At 31.9% G+C, this 19,916-nt stretch overlaps 2 protein-coding genes across 3 annotated transcripts in view; one reads left to right on the forward strand and one right to left on the reverse strand.

The window, feature by feature from the left end:
* Window positions 1-9,935, forward strand: part of LOC117103646 (metallophosphoesterase MPPED2-like) — a 27,149-nt gene extending 17,214 nt beyond the window's left edge. For both annotated transcript variants that reach the window (XM_033244232.1, XM_033244231.1), the window contains exons 2-6: window positions 1,997-2,202; window positions 3,816-3,962; window positions 5,170-5,398; window positions 7,953-8,068; window positions 9,123-9,935. In XM_033244232.1, coding sequence (XP_033100123.1) covers window positions 2,034-2,202; window positions 3,816-3,962; window positions 5,170-5,398; window positions 7,953-8,068; window positions 9,123-9,376 — 915 coding nt within the window. In that variant the 5' untranslated portion in view covers window positions 1,997-2,033 and the 3' untranslated portion in view covers window positions 9,377-9,935. The remainder of the gene's footprint in view (window positions 1-1,996; window positions 2,203-3,815; window positions 3,963-5,169; window positions 5,399-7,952; window positions 8,069-9,122) is intronic.
* A 3,855-nt stretch (window positions 9,936-13,790) lies between these two features.
* The window catches only part of LOC117103648 (death-associated protein 1-like), an 8,721-nt gene continuing 2,595 nt past the window's right edge, over window positions 13,791-19,916 (reverse strand). Inside the window, exons 2-3 of the mRNA XM_033244235.1 lie at window positions 18,213-18,309; window positions 13,791-16,594 (exon numbers count right to left, since the gene is read on the reverse strand). Of these exons, the coding sequence (XP_033100126.1) occupies window positions 16,423-16,594; window positions 18,213-18,309 (269 nt within the window). The 3' untranslated portion in view covers window positions 13,791-16,422. The remainder of the gene's footprint in view (window positions 16,595-18,212; window positions 18,310-19,916) is intronic.

The raw sequence follows: 19,916 nt of genomic DNA on the forward strand, positions 1-19,916 counted from the left end.
GTACATACCCTGCAGTGCAGATAGAGCCTAGGCCTAAGCCTATCAAAACCTATTAACTATAATTTTGTTAGTATTGTTATTAAAGAACTGAAGCTTACTTGAAAGAAAAAGTATTTTTTATGCACCTATTCTGTTCCAAATCTTCGCGGCGAAAACTTGGGCCTCATCCATGTGATTTCTGATTTCGTTAATTTGTTGAAATTTATTTACTCTTCTGACAGCCATCTCATTGAATGAGGTCGGCGCTGGATGCAAAAGATCGTAACATGGAGGATAAACAAGGCGGTTCTACCACGCCTGCCTTGCCCTGGAGTTGTTATTTTGATAAACAACTTAAATAACAACTCCCTGGCCTCGTTTATGACATTTTATGGCTGAGCGAGCGCCATAGTATATTGGCTTAAGATAAGAATTTTTGTTTCATTGCTCTATGACATCGTGGAAATCACATTTTTCGTGAAATTTTCGGGATATTTTTAAAAATCGGGAGATATTAATAAAAATCGGGAGGGCGGGAGACGGCCTCAAAAATCGGGAGAACCCGCGATTTTCGGGAGAATTGGGATCTCTGCGAAAGCCCAAACAATCAATGTACTCGCTCCATAGAACACAAAATAAAAATAACAAATTTAAACTTAGATACTAAAAATTTTAATTGAAATTAGTTAATTAATACATTGAAAGAAGATGTTTTGTAAGAGCAGACTTTAATAATGAAATTGATTGATAATTTTGAATTTCTATTGGTAATTGTTCCCATAGTCGTGGAAATATAACACAGAATTAAGGAAAGTACAGTATTAGACTTTGCTTTCCAATGTATAAGTCTACCCAGATCTTTGACTACTATACTGGGAAAATGAAGGAGAACACAAACCTTTTAAAATCTAAAAGCCTAGTACAAGTTTCTGAACTTAATGCATCTTCAATAGATAAAATATTAAGAGACTTTAGTCTACAGAAATATGATATCTCCCAAGAACCTTCTTTTCTAAACATTATTATTCTTGTCGCTCTTCTTTGAATACTTTCGATTTGGTTCAAATGTGATTTTTCAACTGGTGCCCACATAGAAGCACAATATACTATAATCGGTAGTAGTAAAGCTTTATACAGGTTTAACATAGCAACCCAAGACATTATGATGATGATGATTGTGACGGTGATGTGAGTATGATGATGATGATGATGTGAGTATGATGATGATGGATGATGATGAGTATGCCGAATCGTGGCAGTTCTTGATGGTTTTAGTGTGGATGGAGATGGTGTTGATGATCAATACATACAGTACCATCAGAAATTTAATATCCAATACGACTATGAAATGTGCAAATCAATGTAAATATTGACTACCTTGACCATTAATAATTTATACAGTACATAATTGACAAATTAGATGATGTCACTAAATATGAATTTAGTGAATAAATATGAGCTATAGTACATGACATGATGAATATGTTCTCCTTTTAAAGTAAGAAGGCAATGATCGCCAGGTTAATCCTCTATCAGGTGTCATCCTTTTTACAGGAATTGCTATGACTAACAGGATTTACATCAATGACATGCATTATCTGCGAAACAACCTCCGTCAACATACTATTATTGATTTATGTATTTTTTTCCCTCACATCATAGTTGTTAACACATTAATTAATATTTTGATATACGTTATTCAATCATTTTATAATTAAGCGATTAACTTTGAAGGTGAATGAACTTACATATGTGACATCTTTATTATTCTTTTTAATTTATTCATATATCCGTATGAACACCTGAACATAAACTCAGCATCCTGGTGTAGCATGTAACTTTCTGAAGATTTATGCGCATCTGTTGCTAATAGTTCAAATGTACGTCATTAGCAGGTCGCAGTAGGGGTCACTATTATCATGTGTTGTGAATGGGACCACTGTTATTATCACTACATCAGCTGATGTATATAGTACCTCTCAGCATATGCTATAGTAACCATGTCTCTGTTTTGTAGGAAGTTTTTGAAGGGTGGATTTGGAAGTGGTCGTAGAATGTCTGACGCTCCGAACTGTGAAGAGAGTGACGATGAGAGTGAAAGTGTTAAGAAAATAGAAGTTCACCCTGATACTGCCAATCCAGATAAAGTGTGGGAACGCATGAAAGTGAAACAAACAGTCAATAAGGTTACACCTATGGACCCGCAGATGCCAAAACCTGAAGGTAGACTTTGTACTCTTTCATTTTATTTTGAAAATATTTAGCCGGGATGATACACAAATAGATAGCATAATTTATTAAATTTGTGAGCATGGTTTTAAATGTGCTGTATGATCATTTAATTTTGTTTTCTTATTTCTCTCATGATCTTTTTTCCCTTGTAATTTTCCTCTGAAATGTAATAATTACTGTTATTAATATTCATTTCACCAAAAAACAAAACTGTATCAACCACTGCTGTGTGAAGCATTCCTCCAGCATTTTTCATCTCAGTTTTTTTTTTACATTTCTTGTGTATACATTTCTACAATCATTCAATGGTTCATTGTGTTTCTTTGTTGTTTCTTTTTTTATATGGCTGTATTCTCTTTTTAATGGTTTTTTTTAATTTTGTTTATTTTGTCCCAATTCTTATATTTATAATATACAGTATATTTATTATAATTATTTACTGTATATATTGTCTCAATTCTTAGATTTATATTTATAATTAATTGTGTATATATTTGTCTTAATTATTACTGAACTTGTAAGGCTCACATACATTTGGCTTTTGAGCCACAACTTGTGACCACTTTTTATAAATAATGATGAATTTTTTTTAAAAGAATAAAGTGAAATGCTAATGCAGTATTTCACACCATTAGGCATTGCTTCCATTTTTATATGATTTGATATTGCTCAATGCTTCATCATTTTTGTAGTATCTAACTAAATTTATATTTTATGTATTTTATGTTCTGTTAAAGTACTAACTTTGTAAATTAGTTTATTGTATTTTTTGGGGCTGTGCTCTAACAACGACATTGTGTTGTTTTTAGGCAATCCGACTATTTGGCCATTTGTATAAACTGTTGAAATAAATAAATGATCATTATATGATGAAATAATAATAATATAATATATATATTTTCCATAGTTAATATAATTATAATAATATCATTTTTTTGTTTGTTCTTTCGAAAATTCAAACAGACATTTAATTTTTTCAATGTTTATTTTAAAGCAAATAATCAAGGACACATCAGTAATAGTAGTATTAAGTCATCATATTCTTATAATACTGTAAGCCTACATAATATTCTAGATGAGTTTTTCAGTTGGATTGAGTATACAGTACATACAACAAATATCTAAGAAACATTCTGTTCTGCATTGTGCAACCCTTAAAATCACCTGATGAAATTCAGTGGCAGTGCCTGAGGTTCCCAAGCAAGAGGTCACAGTTCGCCATTAAAAGGGCCATGGTCTGGACAGTGGGTACAAACCCACCCCAGGTCAACCATGGTCCGAGCAAATTTTAAGAATTTATACTTAGAATGATGACCAGAAATTGCACTTTTAGTCTGTAAAAATGCTTTTTCCCTGATCAAATTATTGACTTCTTCCTAGATGGGGTCCAGGGTTCCCTGTTAAGGGGTTCTGTGCCACTCTTGGACTTCTCGCTGGCACTGTCACTGCTGAAACTTTTCCCTGTCCAGTCAGATGACAAGCTCGTAATAACAAGCATACTGTAGCTGGCCTTGGATTAATCAGTAATGCATATTATTGTTAAGTTGATACACCATTGTTTTCTTTAGTTTTCCTGATTGTTGTTTTATTTCATGTTTTTGTAGGTCATACACGCTTTGTGTGCATTTCCGATACTCACTCAAGACATGATCACATGCCACCAATCCCACCTGGAGATGTACTGTTACATGCTGGCGACTTCACCAATATTGGAATGCCACAGGAAGTTGTTGCATTTAATGACTTCTTAGGTAAGACAACTATAATTAATATATTTTTATATTATTTATTTTAAATTTGTTTAATATTAGACATTCAGTGACAAATAATTATTGATTTTATTGGTTTTTTAATAGTTTTTCTTATTTTGTATAATTTAATGTCAGGGGACATTTTAATTACTTTTAATAGGTTAAGCCAAAACATTTATTATTTCTTATTATTGTATTTATTATCAATGATAGTAACTGATTAAAAACATAAAAACTTTAACAATAATAACGCCATAATAAGATGATTTTAGTGCACCCAATCACCGCTTGAAAGCAAAATGTAAATCCAATTTCATGAGAGACTACAGTATCCAGGGATGCTCTCCAATTGTGACTAAATTCTGTTTCTTAAAACAGTGTGTATCTACGTTGAAATACTGACTTTGGCTAGTTAGCGGTGCAAAAACACTCATAAAGATATTCCGAATCATTATCATAATATATGGATGTCGATAAATCTCAACATGCCTTAGAATAATTGCCTTGAACATGTATGCAACCTTGGATGCATGCATTTAAAGTACTATGCCAAACTCTCTGAGGAGTATTGATTGTCTTGTTGAATACATGTAGATTCATCCTGTACTTATAATCCTGGTTCACACCAATATAATTTTTATCAGAGACAACCGACAGTCAAAAAGGATCTCTTTTTTTCATTAACCATCAATCAGCTGCAAGCATTTCTGAGGCGTCAACCCAAGGGGATTTTTTTTGACCCACTGTTGGAAAAATTGTTCACATTTGTAGGATATTGATCTGTTCTGCCACCTAAAATCATCAACGTTTAAATCCTCTCTGCATAACTATGGATATTGGCCTCTTTTTTGGCCAAAAATAGCAGAGGTTACACTGCACCTTTTTAAAAAAGTGTATTCAGACTAAAAGTTTCCTTGACAATTACTAAATTTGCAGACTGTCTAACAGAAATGGGTGATTCCAAAGATGGGGATGGGAGGAAGAAAAGGGCATTGTCCGTTCTTTTTTTTGTACTGCCCTGCATCCTATTATTATAACTAAACATGTTAGTTTCACAAGGAACTAAATATTTGTGCATATTAAGCTGTAGGAAATCCTTAACAATGCTGTGGTTAAATAAATTTTTGTGAATCCTTCTAGAGTGTCCTGAAATTTCCATATCTCAATTTACTGCGCATTATCAACATTAATTTTCATTAAATTTCAGGAACATTACCCCATGAGCACAAAATTGTGATTGCTGGTAACCATGAGGTGACCTTTGACAAGAAGATGATGGAAGAAGGGACTAGCCAAGTGTTTATGGGATTCTCAACAGCACTTCAACAACTCAAAAAAGTAGATTATGAGGATATCACCTCACATCTCACAAACTGTACTTACTTGCAAGATTCTGAGGTTGAAGTTTGTGGCTTTCGCATCTATGGATCCCCATGGTAATTATTTTATTGATTTAAATAGTAATATGCTCAAATCAATTAATTATATTGCAACTGAGAATTAAATTATACAAAATTATCATAGGTAAACTATGAAGTTGGAAAAAAGCAATATAATATTCACATCTTCCTAAAAAGGTATATTGTATTACAATATAAAATCAAAATCACAAAGAAAATTAATAAACATATTATATTGTGCTCCTTTGGTATAAAAATTCTCAGAAAAAGTTTAAAAAATAACCTAATTTTAATTTTTTTTTAAAAACCTACTTATAATGAGAAAACAATGCACATAACATCTAAATTAGATGTACTTTAGCAAGCATTGTTCCGGTTACAGTAGATGAGTTATTCTAAAACATGTTAATTTGTTGATGTTAAATGTGATTGAATATGTATTGTTGAATTATGAATTAATATATTCTGCCAGACCTATCTAACAGATTGTTGCTGTTTATTTTTTCCATACTAGACAATAAAAAGTTAATGAATTATGATAATTTCATTATAATAAATTTGTTATAAAATATATATTTAATTTATTTATTTATTACATTTTGAAACTTAAATTAAACAAATCTTGAATAAAATACAAACAAGGTACAATTAAAGCATCAACCTATATCGAGACAGTAGTAAAGTATTGAATACTGAGTAAAAATTTGCCAGTATAAATTATAAAAGTTGTTATTCCTATTTAAATAACTTAAAAATATGTCAAAATACTGTACAATACATTACATAACAACATTAAAAATGTCCATTATAAAAGTGAATTTTTGATTTAACACTATTAGGGCTGCACCTGATCGGTGTCAGGCCATAAAAAGGGAGTTTGTAGCCTACAGTAAGATTAAATAAATTAAATATTATAATATGATAGCTATTATTATTCTGAGGAATATACAAAATAATAATTACTACTGATGACAAACACATTTTATATTTTGTAAAGTGGATTAAGTTTTACTCAAAATTATTGACAGTGGGCAGTGTTTGCAAATCAAGATAGTCTTGCTGTACAAATGAAGGGGTCTATGCTCCAGTCTGTATGAATATATGAATTAATGTGCTGTACTGTATGTCAAAACTATTTGATACTATTCCAGTGTTCATAATTCTAAATACAATAAGATTAAATTGAAATAGAGAAATTGCTTTTAACAGCCTAGGTAAATATCTTTTCTGAATCATTTTATAAAGCAGGTAATTGAAATATTAATTTTGATTTTTTTTTTTTAATGTACCGTATTATTTTGGCACTTTAGTATATTAATAGTTTTAGTTATTGTGTTGTAATCTTTTATGATGTCATTACAAAATTATCTTTTAATAAATTCTTATTAATAGAAATCCAAGTGCAGTTAATAAAAGAAATAAAATAAATGCAATAAAATGTATAAATACAAAATAAATCAAGATTAATATTCCACACAATATAGCCTAGTATTTTGGCTTTGACCATTAGAAAGTTCAGATATCCTTTCTAGTTGTGATATTTAATTTTGTATATTTATTTCCATAAAATGCACAAAAACAAAAAATAATAAGATATTTAAAAATCTGAAATTTATCCTAATTTACAGAAGGCCAACATGATAATATTCAAAATGTATTGATAGGTGGCATAAATTAGTTAAGGAACCTATTCGTTCTAAGTCTTTAAGGCTTGAACTAACTGACTTGATTCTACATTGTATCTGCTTTTGTATATATACAAAAGAAATGGATGTTTTATGTAGATATCCCTTCACAGTAACACAGAAAAACTATATTCCGTGATGTAGCAACGAACTAATTATCAATGTGCATTAGCCATCAGTGGAGGTATTAAACAGTAGTACTGTATTTAGCCAGCCAATAAAAATATTTGTGTACAGTCAATTACCGGTGCCATGCATTAAATCTAATTCTGTAACAAATGCCATACAGTAAGAATATTTTACTTGAAATCATATATACTAAAGAGAATTCCCATTATTTTGTAATTATATATGATAATGATACTAGTTTTTCTATAAATAATATCAAAATATCATTAACAGAAAGATTAATTTTTTCTCAACTTATTTAATTAGAACATTGGTTTGAATTTTTTTTAATGCATTTTACAATTGTATTGTCTGTTAATTATCTGCTAAAAAATATGGAAAAATTCAATTCTATCTTGCTTAATTTGTATATTTTAATAAGTATGTAACTTACAATTAACAAAATTGAATGGGAAAATGTTTATAGAAATTAATAGACAGATAAAAAATATGTATTCTCTGTTCTTTTGCAAGACCCTTACATTAGCTGGTAATACATAGTGTTTTTGTTTTAAGTGTCTGTTAAGCACAACTTTTTTATCTGTTTGGTCTTTTTATATATGTAAGCTGTTTGATTTGAATTTAATTTATTTCAATATGCTTTTATTCAAAAACATTAACAGAAAAAAAAAATATAAAAATGAACTGATTAGATCATAGAAGATAGTTTTAATTAAATTTTTTGCAGACAGTACGTCTTTAATTGACCCATATTCTTTTATTTTTCTATCGTTTAGGCAACCAGAGTTTTATGACTGGGGATTCAACTTGCCAAGAGGTCAGGCTTGCCTAGATCAATGGGACAAAATTCCAAAAGGAATCGACATTCTCATGACACATGGACCACCTCTCGGTATGTTAGCCATTTTGTCATTTAAAATGTTTAATGTTGAATTTTTAAAATACATAAAACTTCATCAACTGAAATATGGCGAACAGTATGGTGCAGAAAGGTAAATTGATATTATATCTTTAATTATTTTATATCATTGCTTAGTTTCTTCTATCAAAATATTATTATCCTGTATTTACACTTTCCTGACCAATTTCTATAACTCACATTATTTGTTCTCTCCTATTTGAAATTGTAAAAGTAACAAAAGGATAAAACAAAAAAGATAACAGAATACATTGAAAAGATCCTTATAATTGGTTCAGCACATTTTTTCCAAAAATAAGTTGTGCACTTGATAATAGAGCCCTTGAGCATGAGGTGCCATTTATCCGTATAATTATATCTCTCTTTACCATGTACCTGGTTGAATGGTCTGGTACTGAGCCAGCTACACTATTTCTTTAGGAATAAACACCAATTGAATGGTCCCACATTGTCCACCCAGCTAACAAATTTAATGCTATAATAAAATGTAATAACTACGTAATTTACCTTGTAGTTTGGTGCTCAAAATGTTTTTGTTTTTTTTTTTCTTTTATTTTGTTACTTGGTATTTATGTAGTGCTTTTTCTTTAGGTTACGTAGTGCTTGGTTTTTTTCTGGTCATTGGGTCCACATGCTTAAGTAGCGGGCAACTCCACCAGATACCCATTTATAAAGTGCCTTGCTCAAGAACAATCTAAGTGCATACTGAGGGATTGAAACCCTGGGAAACCAAACCATTCCTGCTGCGCCAAACCACTTTCACAAGACACATTGTAGAAAAGACTGGTTGTAGAACGATAAATACATATTTAAACATAATTTAAACTAAATCATTGCAAACATTAAATGCAATATTTTCTACTGTTATTTTCTGACATTATCAAACCACCGGCCACAGAGCGCTCATGAATGCTATAATAACATTTTATGTTTGTTGGGCTATAACCAGGGTATAAAAAGTTCAATAAAATAATATGTACTACAAAAGTCTACCATTATTTTTATTAAGATTTTCATTGAATTTCAGGTCATGGTGACATAACAAGTACAAACACCCATACTGGATGCGTTGAGCTGCTGAATGTTGTACAAAAGAGGATCAAGCCTAAATACCATGTCTTTGGTCATATTCACGAAGCCTATGGCGTGACCACCGACCAAGTTACCACGTATATAAACGCATCCACTTGTACTCTGAGATATACACCAGTAAATGCACCCGTTGTCTTTGATCTGCCACCACCAACATCAGATGAAGTCACAGAAGAAAGTGAAATGTAACGTACAAGCATTTTGTGGAAGTGGGCATATTTTCATTCAGAAGCGTGTACTGCCCAAATTATGTCAGGAAGGAAAAAAATAAGATGCTGTATAAACATAGTATGAGGTGTGAAGAGAATATTTTGTGGTCTTGAAAAACTTATAGTGCTGGTATTTTGTCCAAAGCACAACCCAGAAGCATTAAATAGGAAGGCAAGTACACCTCAACCACCAAGCTACAGCACCATATCAAAGAGAAGGCATTCTCCTGAAGTAGGTTTTATGGCCACTGTGGCCTACAAATGCTTCTTGTTGTCTTCATATTCAAGGACAAAAGCGAATCTTGTTTTATCAGACATTCTTGGACATTTGCAATGACATAGATTTTTATTTATTTTATTTTATTTATTCAATCGTCCAACAGGACCAAGAAGGTCCCACTTACAGGCGAAGATTGTAGTAAAATATTTCTATGTACAATATAAAAATATAAAATATTTAAAATTCATCAAATTATTAAAACATTGTAGAGTTAAATATTACATCGATTAAACACATAAAAATTACGTAAGATAATTATTTAGATCTTGAAGTATAAACGACTAAAAATAAATTTGTTGTGTTGCCTAAGCAATGGAATTAAGGTCGGTCATAATTTTTTCTACATGCCTAAACAAATTCTATAGTTTATGATATAATCATTTACTCATGCATTTTGGCTGATAATATGGTAATAACTAAGCTAAAAATATAATAATTAAAGCTTGAAAATTGTCTTTTCATACATCATCAGGCACTCTTTGCAAAAAACAAACCGACCTTAGATTTGTTTAAGAAACAGAAACTTTTGGCCTATAATAAAAGAGTACTTAGTTAATGTAGTTTATGTTGATGGATTGATTAATCAATTGACTTATTAAATACATTTAGCATAACACTTTGAATTCCCACAAAATTAAAAATACATTTTACAGTGGGATAAAAACAAATAAATACAAAATAAATATTGACAAAATTAACATAAAAAAAAACATGTACTGTAATTAGTAAAATTAGAATGTCTAAATTTTTAATGTAGTTGAACACATAAAAATGGATTAAACTGCATAAATTGTAATACATAATTAATTGCTAAATGTATTTTGGTGTTTTAATTTTTGTAATTATGTTATTCTGTATGTAGAAAAGCATTTGTGTTCAGAAATAGAAAAGTAATTGAATGAAACAGAAAATGAATGTTGATAAACAGTTCGGATATATTGGTAGTGGGTTTTCCAATCGTTGATAGGCTGTGGAAGGTACAGTAAACCTGTCTAAATGGTAAATTGCATTAATAGTTATGGTTGTAGGTAAAGAAAACATGTTTTTATTGAAGGCATACTTTGAGACCTATTGTTTGTTAACATGAATATGTATTGTACGTTTTTATAAGATTTTCTTTACAGAAGGCTACAATTAAGTCTGCAGATTTGGTAGTGTTTGTTCTATAACCTGGTCAGTAGTGGTGCCAGTGGGTGGGCCAGCTGAGCCTGTCCTAGCCATTAGCCACACATGGCTATCAGGGATTCACAGTAAAATCTGTGAGGGAAAAATAATAATTTTCTGAGCTCAGAATCTGGCCTAAGAGTGCCATTTTTTCTTTCTCAGCGCATAGTTGGGTGTGGTCCATCTGCTCTGGGAAATGCTAACACTACCGTAAAAATTGGTACATGTGTTTTTGAAAAAAGGGCAGAGTTGTGTATGCACAATTAGACCAATACACCGGTAATTATATACAGGACAAAGAGTTTGAATGTGGTTCAGTTTGGAGTGGTATTAGGCTCTGCCCATGTTTTTTCTCAACACTCTCTTGGTCATTTCATGTATTGTACATTTGTTTAATTCTTGTCTCAGATTGATAATATATAAATCAGTAAAATAGATTATCATTTAATTGATATTCTACACAATTTAGAAGGTGTGTGTCATTAAGAAAAAAGTAATAAAACCAGGGACCATTTTGGGAATAAAATTATTCCGTACATAAATAATTCCATATAGTGTAATAAATTACATTTCCACTTTTGTTATTTTAAATCTTATTTTAATGAAATTATGTGATCAACTCAAGATAATTTTAATTGTTTGATTTTCCGTAGAGTCTTACAATTAGCTTCACCTGAACATATTTATACAACAGTTTAGAGACCTCATTAAGTATTGAAAAATGAACAATTTATTCATAGAAACAGTCAGTTTGTGTCATTAACATACATAATATCAATAATGTTGCTGCATATTGAATGTTATGTCACATACATTAATCTAGCTGTAACCAAGAAGTTATAATTATTTTGTAATTCATGCTGTAACATGAAACGAAAACAGGCATTGAAAGCATGATTTTCAGCTATTTTAAATAAAAAATTATTTTTATATTTATTTTTGAATATTATGTGGCCAGGATTGTAGTGAAATTACTGTTTATACATCAAACCTCTCTAAGTCAGTCTTTTATTGCAGTGGTCTATAGGCTGTATCACTTGCAGTGATTGTGTAACGTTATGACCATACACCTTCCTTCTAAACAGAACAATGGTAAGTTTTTGTGTTAGTGATAAATAAAATATTAAATAAACATATTCAAATTCAACTTACAAATTGTGTACTGGCTTTTAAATTGTGCAAAATACATACAGTATGTTATAGTGACTTTGAATATAAATGAAATATTTATTTTGGAAAACTGTATATTGATCATGTATTTAAAAGTTATAATTGAAGAGAAGAGAATTTTATTTGTATTAAATAAGGCAAGGCATATCAGATTTTAGTCTGTGAGACTCATAAGACATTATTTCATAAAGCCAGGCATATCAGATTTTTGTCTGTGAGACTCTGAAGTCCATGTTTTATTAAAAGCCTGGCATATCATATTTTTGTCTGTGAGACTCATAAGACAATGTTTCTTCCAACTTTGCCTGATACTGTCTGATTATTTCAGACAAGTTAAATTTCCATATCTGTAGAGAGTTTGACAATGCTCAAATTAAATTTATCTAAGTCTGTCGCAGGCATCTCAATTAATTTAACAATAGAAGGTTGTTTGGACCAAATTATCATGTTTCATCATTGATTATTATGGGTAGTAAATTTCTGCTGGCATTAAAATCGGCAATACTTGAAATGTATATCAATCTTATATATGTTTATGTAGTATAGTAAAAAGTAAACCACTATAGAGGTGGATACGTGATTTTGGAAGTCAAAGAAACATTTTGAAATCTTTCTAGCACGGAAATGTGTAATTTTGCAAACTTCAGTTCAACAGAACAGGCCTATAGGAAACATGCTCATACTCTTCCTCAGAACTTGTGCCATTTATAAAAATTAAATTCAGCCTAATTATTTCTGTTTTCATTTTTGCTATTAATACATTATACATGGAATTTGAGCACTGTTAGGTTTTTCATTTTTTTTATAGTCAGTCCTATTCATTTTATTTAATTAATATTATTACGCAAACTGTAAAACTTCTAATAGAAACCCAGTACTCTATTAGAAACTCATAATATAAGCCACCTTTAAAATTAATCTACAATAATGACCCACTACTCAGTGGGGTTACTACAGGAATGTGAAAACTTAATACTTAATGTTTTGTGTACTGTATAGCAAAAAAAAAATAAATCTATATGCATGGGTATTATTTTTTATAATTCTTAATCAGCTGTGCTCAGTTACTGTATTGTGATCCACCTTAATTGTGACCGATCTTTAAAACCAAACAAACGAATAGTGACCCAGGTTTCTATTAGAGATTTTACAGTATAATATTGTTTAGCAATAATGATATTGTTATAACATGAATATTGTTATATGATTGCAAACTTGTTCTTTTTAAAAATTCCTATTGTATTGTTTTAAATTTGTAGGTTTTAAGGCATTCGTATGTTTTCTGTATTTTCTATTTAGCAAGCATGTGCCGTGGCTGTCATCCCTAGAACCACTTGTTCAAATCCTACAAGTACCACATTGCTTGTGTTGTACCTACGTTGTCTCCCCTCACCTAAGAGTATAAATATATTGGTTTGAGTTGAAGGTAGGTCTACTCCCAGTGGCATACCTAGGGGGTGCATTGAAAATGTTGGAAGCCAAAAAAATCATGCTCAAGCAGTTAAAACTTCCCATGCTCCCCATCAGCATCCTCTCCCCCCACCCCATCCATTTCAAGAAACTGCTGTATAGAGAGGTTTTTACTTCAGTGTCAGATTACCTGAATTTGGTTAGTAATAATGTTTGAAGTGGTCATTTTAAGTAGTAAGTTCAGGAAAACGGTGATGATAGGGTTGGTTTTTTTTTGTTTTTTTTATTAAGTTCTGGTACTTTTTAGCAATCAGTTGTTGGGTTGCAATCAAGAAAAAATCCAATAAAAGAAAAAAACAATAACCTGATCTATGGGATGTTTGTTTGTATTTTGACATAAGGGGGCATTCTAAATATTTTCCTATCCTATTTTTCATTAATCTGCCTCAGACATTTTCTAACTCAAACATTTCAAAACCTGAAATTTCTGTGGCATAATTACAAAACTACCTGGATATATGCAAAGTGTACTACCACCACATTCTGCCACCCATTCTGATTATTGTAATGTAGTGCATCTGTTACATTCTGAACAAACGCCCGGTGAGGCTATCTCGTGCAGTGTGCGAGCCTGGGGTTGTCTGTAGACAATGGACTTTCGGAACTGTCAAGTTGACCCATGAGAACATGTCATTTAATAGCCATAAATACTCGCATGTAACATGAACATGCAAGTTCACATGCATTTAGACTGTTTCAGGTACCACACATTAGCAACAATATCCAATGGGCAGGCTTACCTACATTATCCCTCTTTCCAATAATTGTACATTGTTCCTTCATGCACAAGCCTTCAAATAGGACCAATCTTTAAAGCCTGGCATTAATGTCTCTTTCAGAAGATGACCAAAATGAACTACCGATAAGTTGCGCCCATCTCGGAACAGTCTCACAAGTTATTTCCATAGGCACTAAATATAATTATATGTCCTACTGGGCTTCACATACAGCGACTCAGTGGAAGCTCCAGGAATTCAAAACAGAGGGGCCCAGAGAGGTATTTTCACATATAGTGTTTAAATCACCTCAGCCCCAACATGGTTAGGGCTGAGGTACAGTAAGAAAATTTATGATTATGGCTGGAAATGACACTCTCAAACTTAAATTAGAATATAATTTTCATTTCTTATCCATTTTTCTTTGGATTTTGAAAATTTTAGGGGACCCAGACCTGGGAGCTCCCACTTGAATCCGCCACTGTGATTTATCATCTAAACGTTATGATACTGACAGCCTCATGATTCAAGGCAACTTTATCACAATACATAAAATTATATATTTTATATCATTTTGCCAATTTTCGAGTCTTTTTGCTTTGCACCAGTTTAAAAATACAAAGAATAAAATGTCCTATCTGCATATCAAGGCTCCCTCTTGATAAGAATGGATGCTCTGATATTAAATCATAAATAATTGGTCATCATTTTTCTTTTTTTTGGGGGGGGGGGGGGGGGGAAGTATAGAATTTTTTCAATGCACTATATAATAATGTAATTTTCTATTTTACATAAATGTTTAATATTCTGCACTTTTTGACAATTTTACTTCTTTTGTTTTCAGAATTTGAATTGAATTGCATTAAGATTTAATTCATGAATAAAACAATAGTACAAATTGTACATGAACAAAGTTTTATTCAACTTTTTGATCCAAACACAAACGGCTTCTTTTGACAAAAAATTTATTTCACTTAAAAAATGGATGAATTGTTACTTTTGATCAAAATGACTTATTTTTTTCTGAAATTACATAAAATGGATATCATTCATAATATATAATATTATACCTCAATCTCCTTAAAACAAAAACAATGTTTAAAATTTGTTTTCAAAATACATTGCAAGAAAATATGACTGCAGTATATTCACTCTCTGTAAAATGTATGAAGCCTAAATTCTTCATAATTCATGATAAAACCAGCAGGGTTTATAGTACCTTTTAAAATAAAAGTTCACATAGTTGAAAATAGTAAATGAAGACTACAAATTTAACTGCATAATTGTATGTTTCAATGCATTCGAGATCAGTGCAACACAGTGTAAGGTGTACACTAGTATAAAAATTGGCTAAACTTTAGCCAGTTCTGAGGGAAGTTTCAAATTAATGATTCCATATTAAATTGAGCCTAAATAGGTCAGAAGTAACAATTTTAATATATTCAAGCAATTTCATAATGTTTTTAACAAATAAATTGAAAACAATAAAATTACCAAAATACAATCCCATCATGATTACTTCATATTGATATACATATGATTACCTAACTTACAATTCTGATTCTATATCAGTTACTGTAGTAGATTTTAATTTCCTTTGGTCCAGAGAAAGGGAAAATTCCCAAACTAGTATACAGGCCCTTTATATATTACATTTTTAAGAGAAAATGATAATGTTGATTTTAAATATTGTAAACCCATCAAAGGTTGTTTACTTGTTTATCATCATTACAATTTTGAAAATCAACATGATCATCAAAATCCACTAAAGTTTAACTTCTCCCATAAAGCATAATGGTTATCTGATATTTAATGATAGTGCTTTTGCTACAGTTGTCCTGTAATAACTCCCTTAACTTACTAGGTCTACATAATTAGTTGTGGTATTATCATTTATTATTAACATAAAACAAGTACTGTATGTTTCACACATACCCTGTTCTATAGCTGAAAACTTGAATCGTATACAGGTGGTCAATAACCAGTTTTATTTCAATAGGGTGAAAATTCCTATTATATATTTACTACTATAACTAATGAAAATTTTAAAACAAAATTATTTAGAAACTTAAAATATAATTTTTGCTGTCCATGATTCCATACTCAAACCTTTACTTTTACATGATCTTAAAAGCAGTCTCTCAACAATCAACGAATTTATAGCATGACAACAGAGGCCTTTAATAACCTATACTTCACCAGATGGTCTTATGTGAAGTGAGCCCTCTATTTGCGGGGTTGATTTAAACCTTTACCCTTTGGTTTATTATCCACATGTTTTTCATGTTTTGGCATTGGTTTATCGTTGATATTTCTGACAGCTTCCGTCGTAAAGTCCTTATTACCCTTAGTGAGTACACCTGAGACCAGTAGACGCACATCATTTTTCTTTGGCGGGCTGTGGATTGGAGATTTCAAAACATGTAAATTAGGATTATGAATGAATAAAGTTCAGAGTTTGTCGGGTAGTGAAATGATTATTTCACATTTTAAGTGCTCCCTAAATTCATAAGTGTATGCTAAATTACGGTGATTAATTTAATTAGCGAAAGATATGGAGACAATTATTTTGAAACCCTCTTTCCAAGAGGGGATGCAAATGCTTTGTGAAAATGAGTATGCCACGGTACTCATTTTCACAAAGAAATACACACAACTGGTTAGCTAACAATTATGTCAATGTTACATGAACACCTGGGAAGGAAGGTGCAATCATGTTGTTACCTAGCAAACGTCGGTACTGTATGGGGGAGGGGCTGCTGATGTACTGTGTAGCGGGGGATGATGAGGCATAAGACTAGGCCTAGGCCTAACTAAGACAGTGGAATTATATGTGATATAGAGTACACTTTCGGAAGAAGTAAATTAAAATAAGAAAAAAAAAATAACTAAGAATAATTCATTTGCAGAGGTACCTTGTTTAAGTATTATACAATGCTAACAATGTGGCCCTTGTTGCCCTGGCTTGGGCAAGGCATCCATGTGCAAAGCAGTGGTGTTTGTTTATACATGAAAAAAGCACACCGGGAAAGTTTGCCTTACCATGAAAAGGTGATGTATCTAGCTTATGACGTATGCTTGCTAACTAATGTGAGTGCGACGTCACCAAAAAATGAATATTTTCTATTATAACCAAAATATTAATAACTACAAAGTTTCTGGGCATAATTCCCTTAATACGAATGAAGGGTTGCACAATCTCCTTGCCATACAAATTACAACTCCCACTGACGTCTCAGTCGAGAAATATGGGTAGCTGGAGTTTTTCTCACAAATCTGACTACGAAACCATATCCAAATTTCATGTTCCACTTTTGAACCTGTGTTGTGCTTCACATTCCGGGAACCCTGCGTCGAGACCAAAGACCCACTCAAAAATGTCAAACCTAGGCATCTCTTGTATTAGCAAGCATAAATGTCAGTAGGCTCTTCTGTCTTATCCTTGGGCCCTCTAACACTAGGTGCAGAGGAAGCGAAAAGCTGACTTACTGAACCTTGACCAGCAAATATTGGCCCACTTTGGTGCAGGAGTAGCATTTCCTAGGTGCTACATGACCGTGATAATCTCCCGGAACCCTATCTCCAGTCACCCGAAAAGGAAATATGTAGATAGAAACAAACTGAAATGGAGGCCACCTTACACAAAGCTTAGGGCATGCCCTGATTGAGCATCTCCTGGAAGATGTACACAAGTGGTGTTAAGAACAAAGTCTTAATATCATGCGAGTGTGTCTAAGAATGGTACTAGTGTGCATTCTTTTGTTTTTGCATAAAAAGAAACCATACATTTTCCTGTTTCCAAGCGTCACTGGTGCAGTCTGTTTACAATTTATACTCACTATATGTCACATAACTCAAAGGCAATGTGTCGATATTACTTGGTTTTTCCAGGTACAGTACAGGTAGTATTCATAAAGTAAACAAGTAATTCCTGAGTGTACAGAGCTATTCTTTCTGAAACAGGGGGAATTATGAACATAAATAGCAATATCCTTCTGAATGAGGCTGGCCCTTACCTTGTTGCCTCAACATATTCCTCTGCATCTTCATCTTTTTCAGGTTTTTCATGTACTTGCTTTCCACTCTGGGTTATTCTCATTCCACCAGCTTTCACTGAAATCAAATAATTTCTTTGTATTAAAACCACATACTGTACCACACACACAACAATTTCTCCAGTCTTTCTGCATTCTAAAACATTTGGTTTGAAATAATTACAACGAGCATGTTCTAACAAAACGGCATCAAGGGTCCAAATACTTTGGAATACAACTTTTTTAAAGCAGTACTAGTACTGTAAATATTAGTATTAGAACCCTCAATGATAGTGAAGACCAAAAAAACTTGGCCATTGAGAAAAATTTATTTAATTTAGGAACCAATTGTACAATTGACTACACATTTCAATCCAGAACACAAGAATCTACCCAACATCTTTGACAAGGCCAAAAAAAAAATTGTCTGTTTGCCCTCCTCCATCCGCCCCTATCTCAATGAAAATAATAGGGTGGAAAAAACAAAAAAAACTTTTAAAAACGTTTTTTTGATCTCTTTTCCTTACAAATTAAAAAAAATGTGAGTGAATTTATCTTTATTTTTTGCCAGATGCCCTACAAATTAGTCTAAAGTTGTTGTCTGGTGTAAAATACTGCTATTCTAGGCATCTGTGGGTTATTCTTATTCTATCTGATGAGTATCTTTAAAAAAAAAAATTAATTAATTAAAAAAAACCTTTTTCCACCCACCCCTATTATCATTTTTCAAAAAAGAAGGGCAAACAAACAATTTATTTTTTTGGCCAAATCTGGCCTAAAATGTATAAGGAAGTACTGTACCATTCAACAAAAGTGACTATGGAATGTTTTAGGAGATCATATCTTGTTATTTTTAAGAAGTTTTGGGCATATAAATCACATAGATGTATCTGTTATTTGCAAAATAGTTCAGACACGTGCAATGGTTTGTTTGCTTTCTGTTTGTTTAGTTAAAACGTGTTTCTTTTTTATACAAATGCAATATGATAATGATTTCATTATTAGTCTGTTCAATATGAAGCTGGCTTTCGAATAAAGGCATTATTATCTATTATTACTGTAATCTATACCATGCCTATAATTATTTAGATCTTATGTTTCATAAGGTATTTTTTAGTAGGCCTAGGTATGTGAGTTTCATAGGTTGAGTTGAGATCTTATCTTATAGGTTTAAGGTCTTTACTAATTAATTAGCTTTCGGCCCACCCAAGAAAGAAAATGATGCGCACCATTCAAAACTGCTCAAGTGAATTTTAAGCTCAGCTGTTTCAGGAACCAAGTAGGCCTAGCCTAGGCCTATTATTTTATGGTAGTGGCTATCGGCACTGCCGCAGTGCCGATTTGGCACTGCCGCAGTGCCAAAAAAAGCTGCTGTTTTCTATCGGCACTGCCGCAGTGCTAAAAAGCTGCCGTTTTCTATCGGCACTGCCGCAGTGCCAAAAAGTTGCTGTTTTCTATCGGCACTGTCACAGTGCGAAAAGCTGCTGTTAATTAATCGAATCAATGTTTTTATCGATAGATGACATTGGTGTAATTCATAATTCATAATTTTATTTCACTCAAAACGTAATGAGACTGGTTAGGCAAAAACATGTCCCTGTACAAGATGCCTACCAGAGAAACAATGATAATGTTAATGACAAAGGCGTAATAATAATAATAATAATAATAATAATTATAATAATA

This window comes from Anneissia japonica, unplaced genomic scaffold (assembly GCF_011630105.1).
Source record: "Anneissia japonica isolate Jap-2015-1 unplaced genomic scaffold, ASM1163010v1 scaffold1547_len296510_cov162, whole genome shotgun sequence".
NCBI lineage: Eukaryota > Metazoa > Echinodermata > Crinoidea > Comatulida > Comatulidae > Anneissia > Anneissia japonica.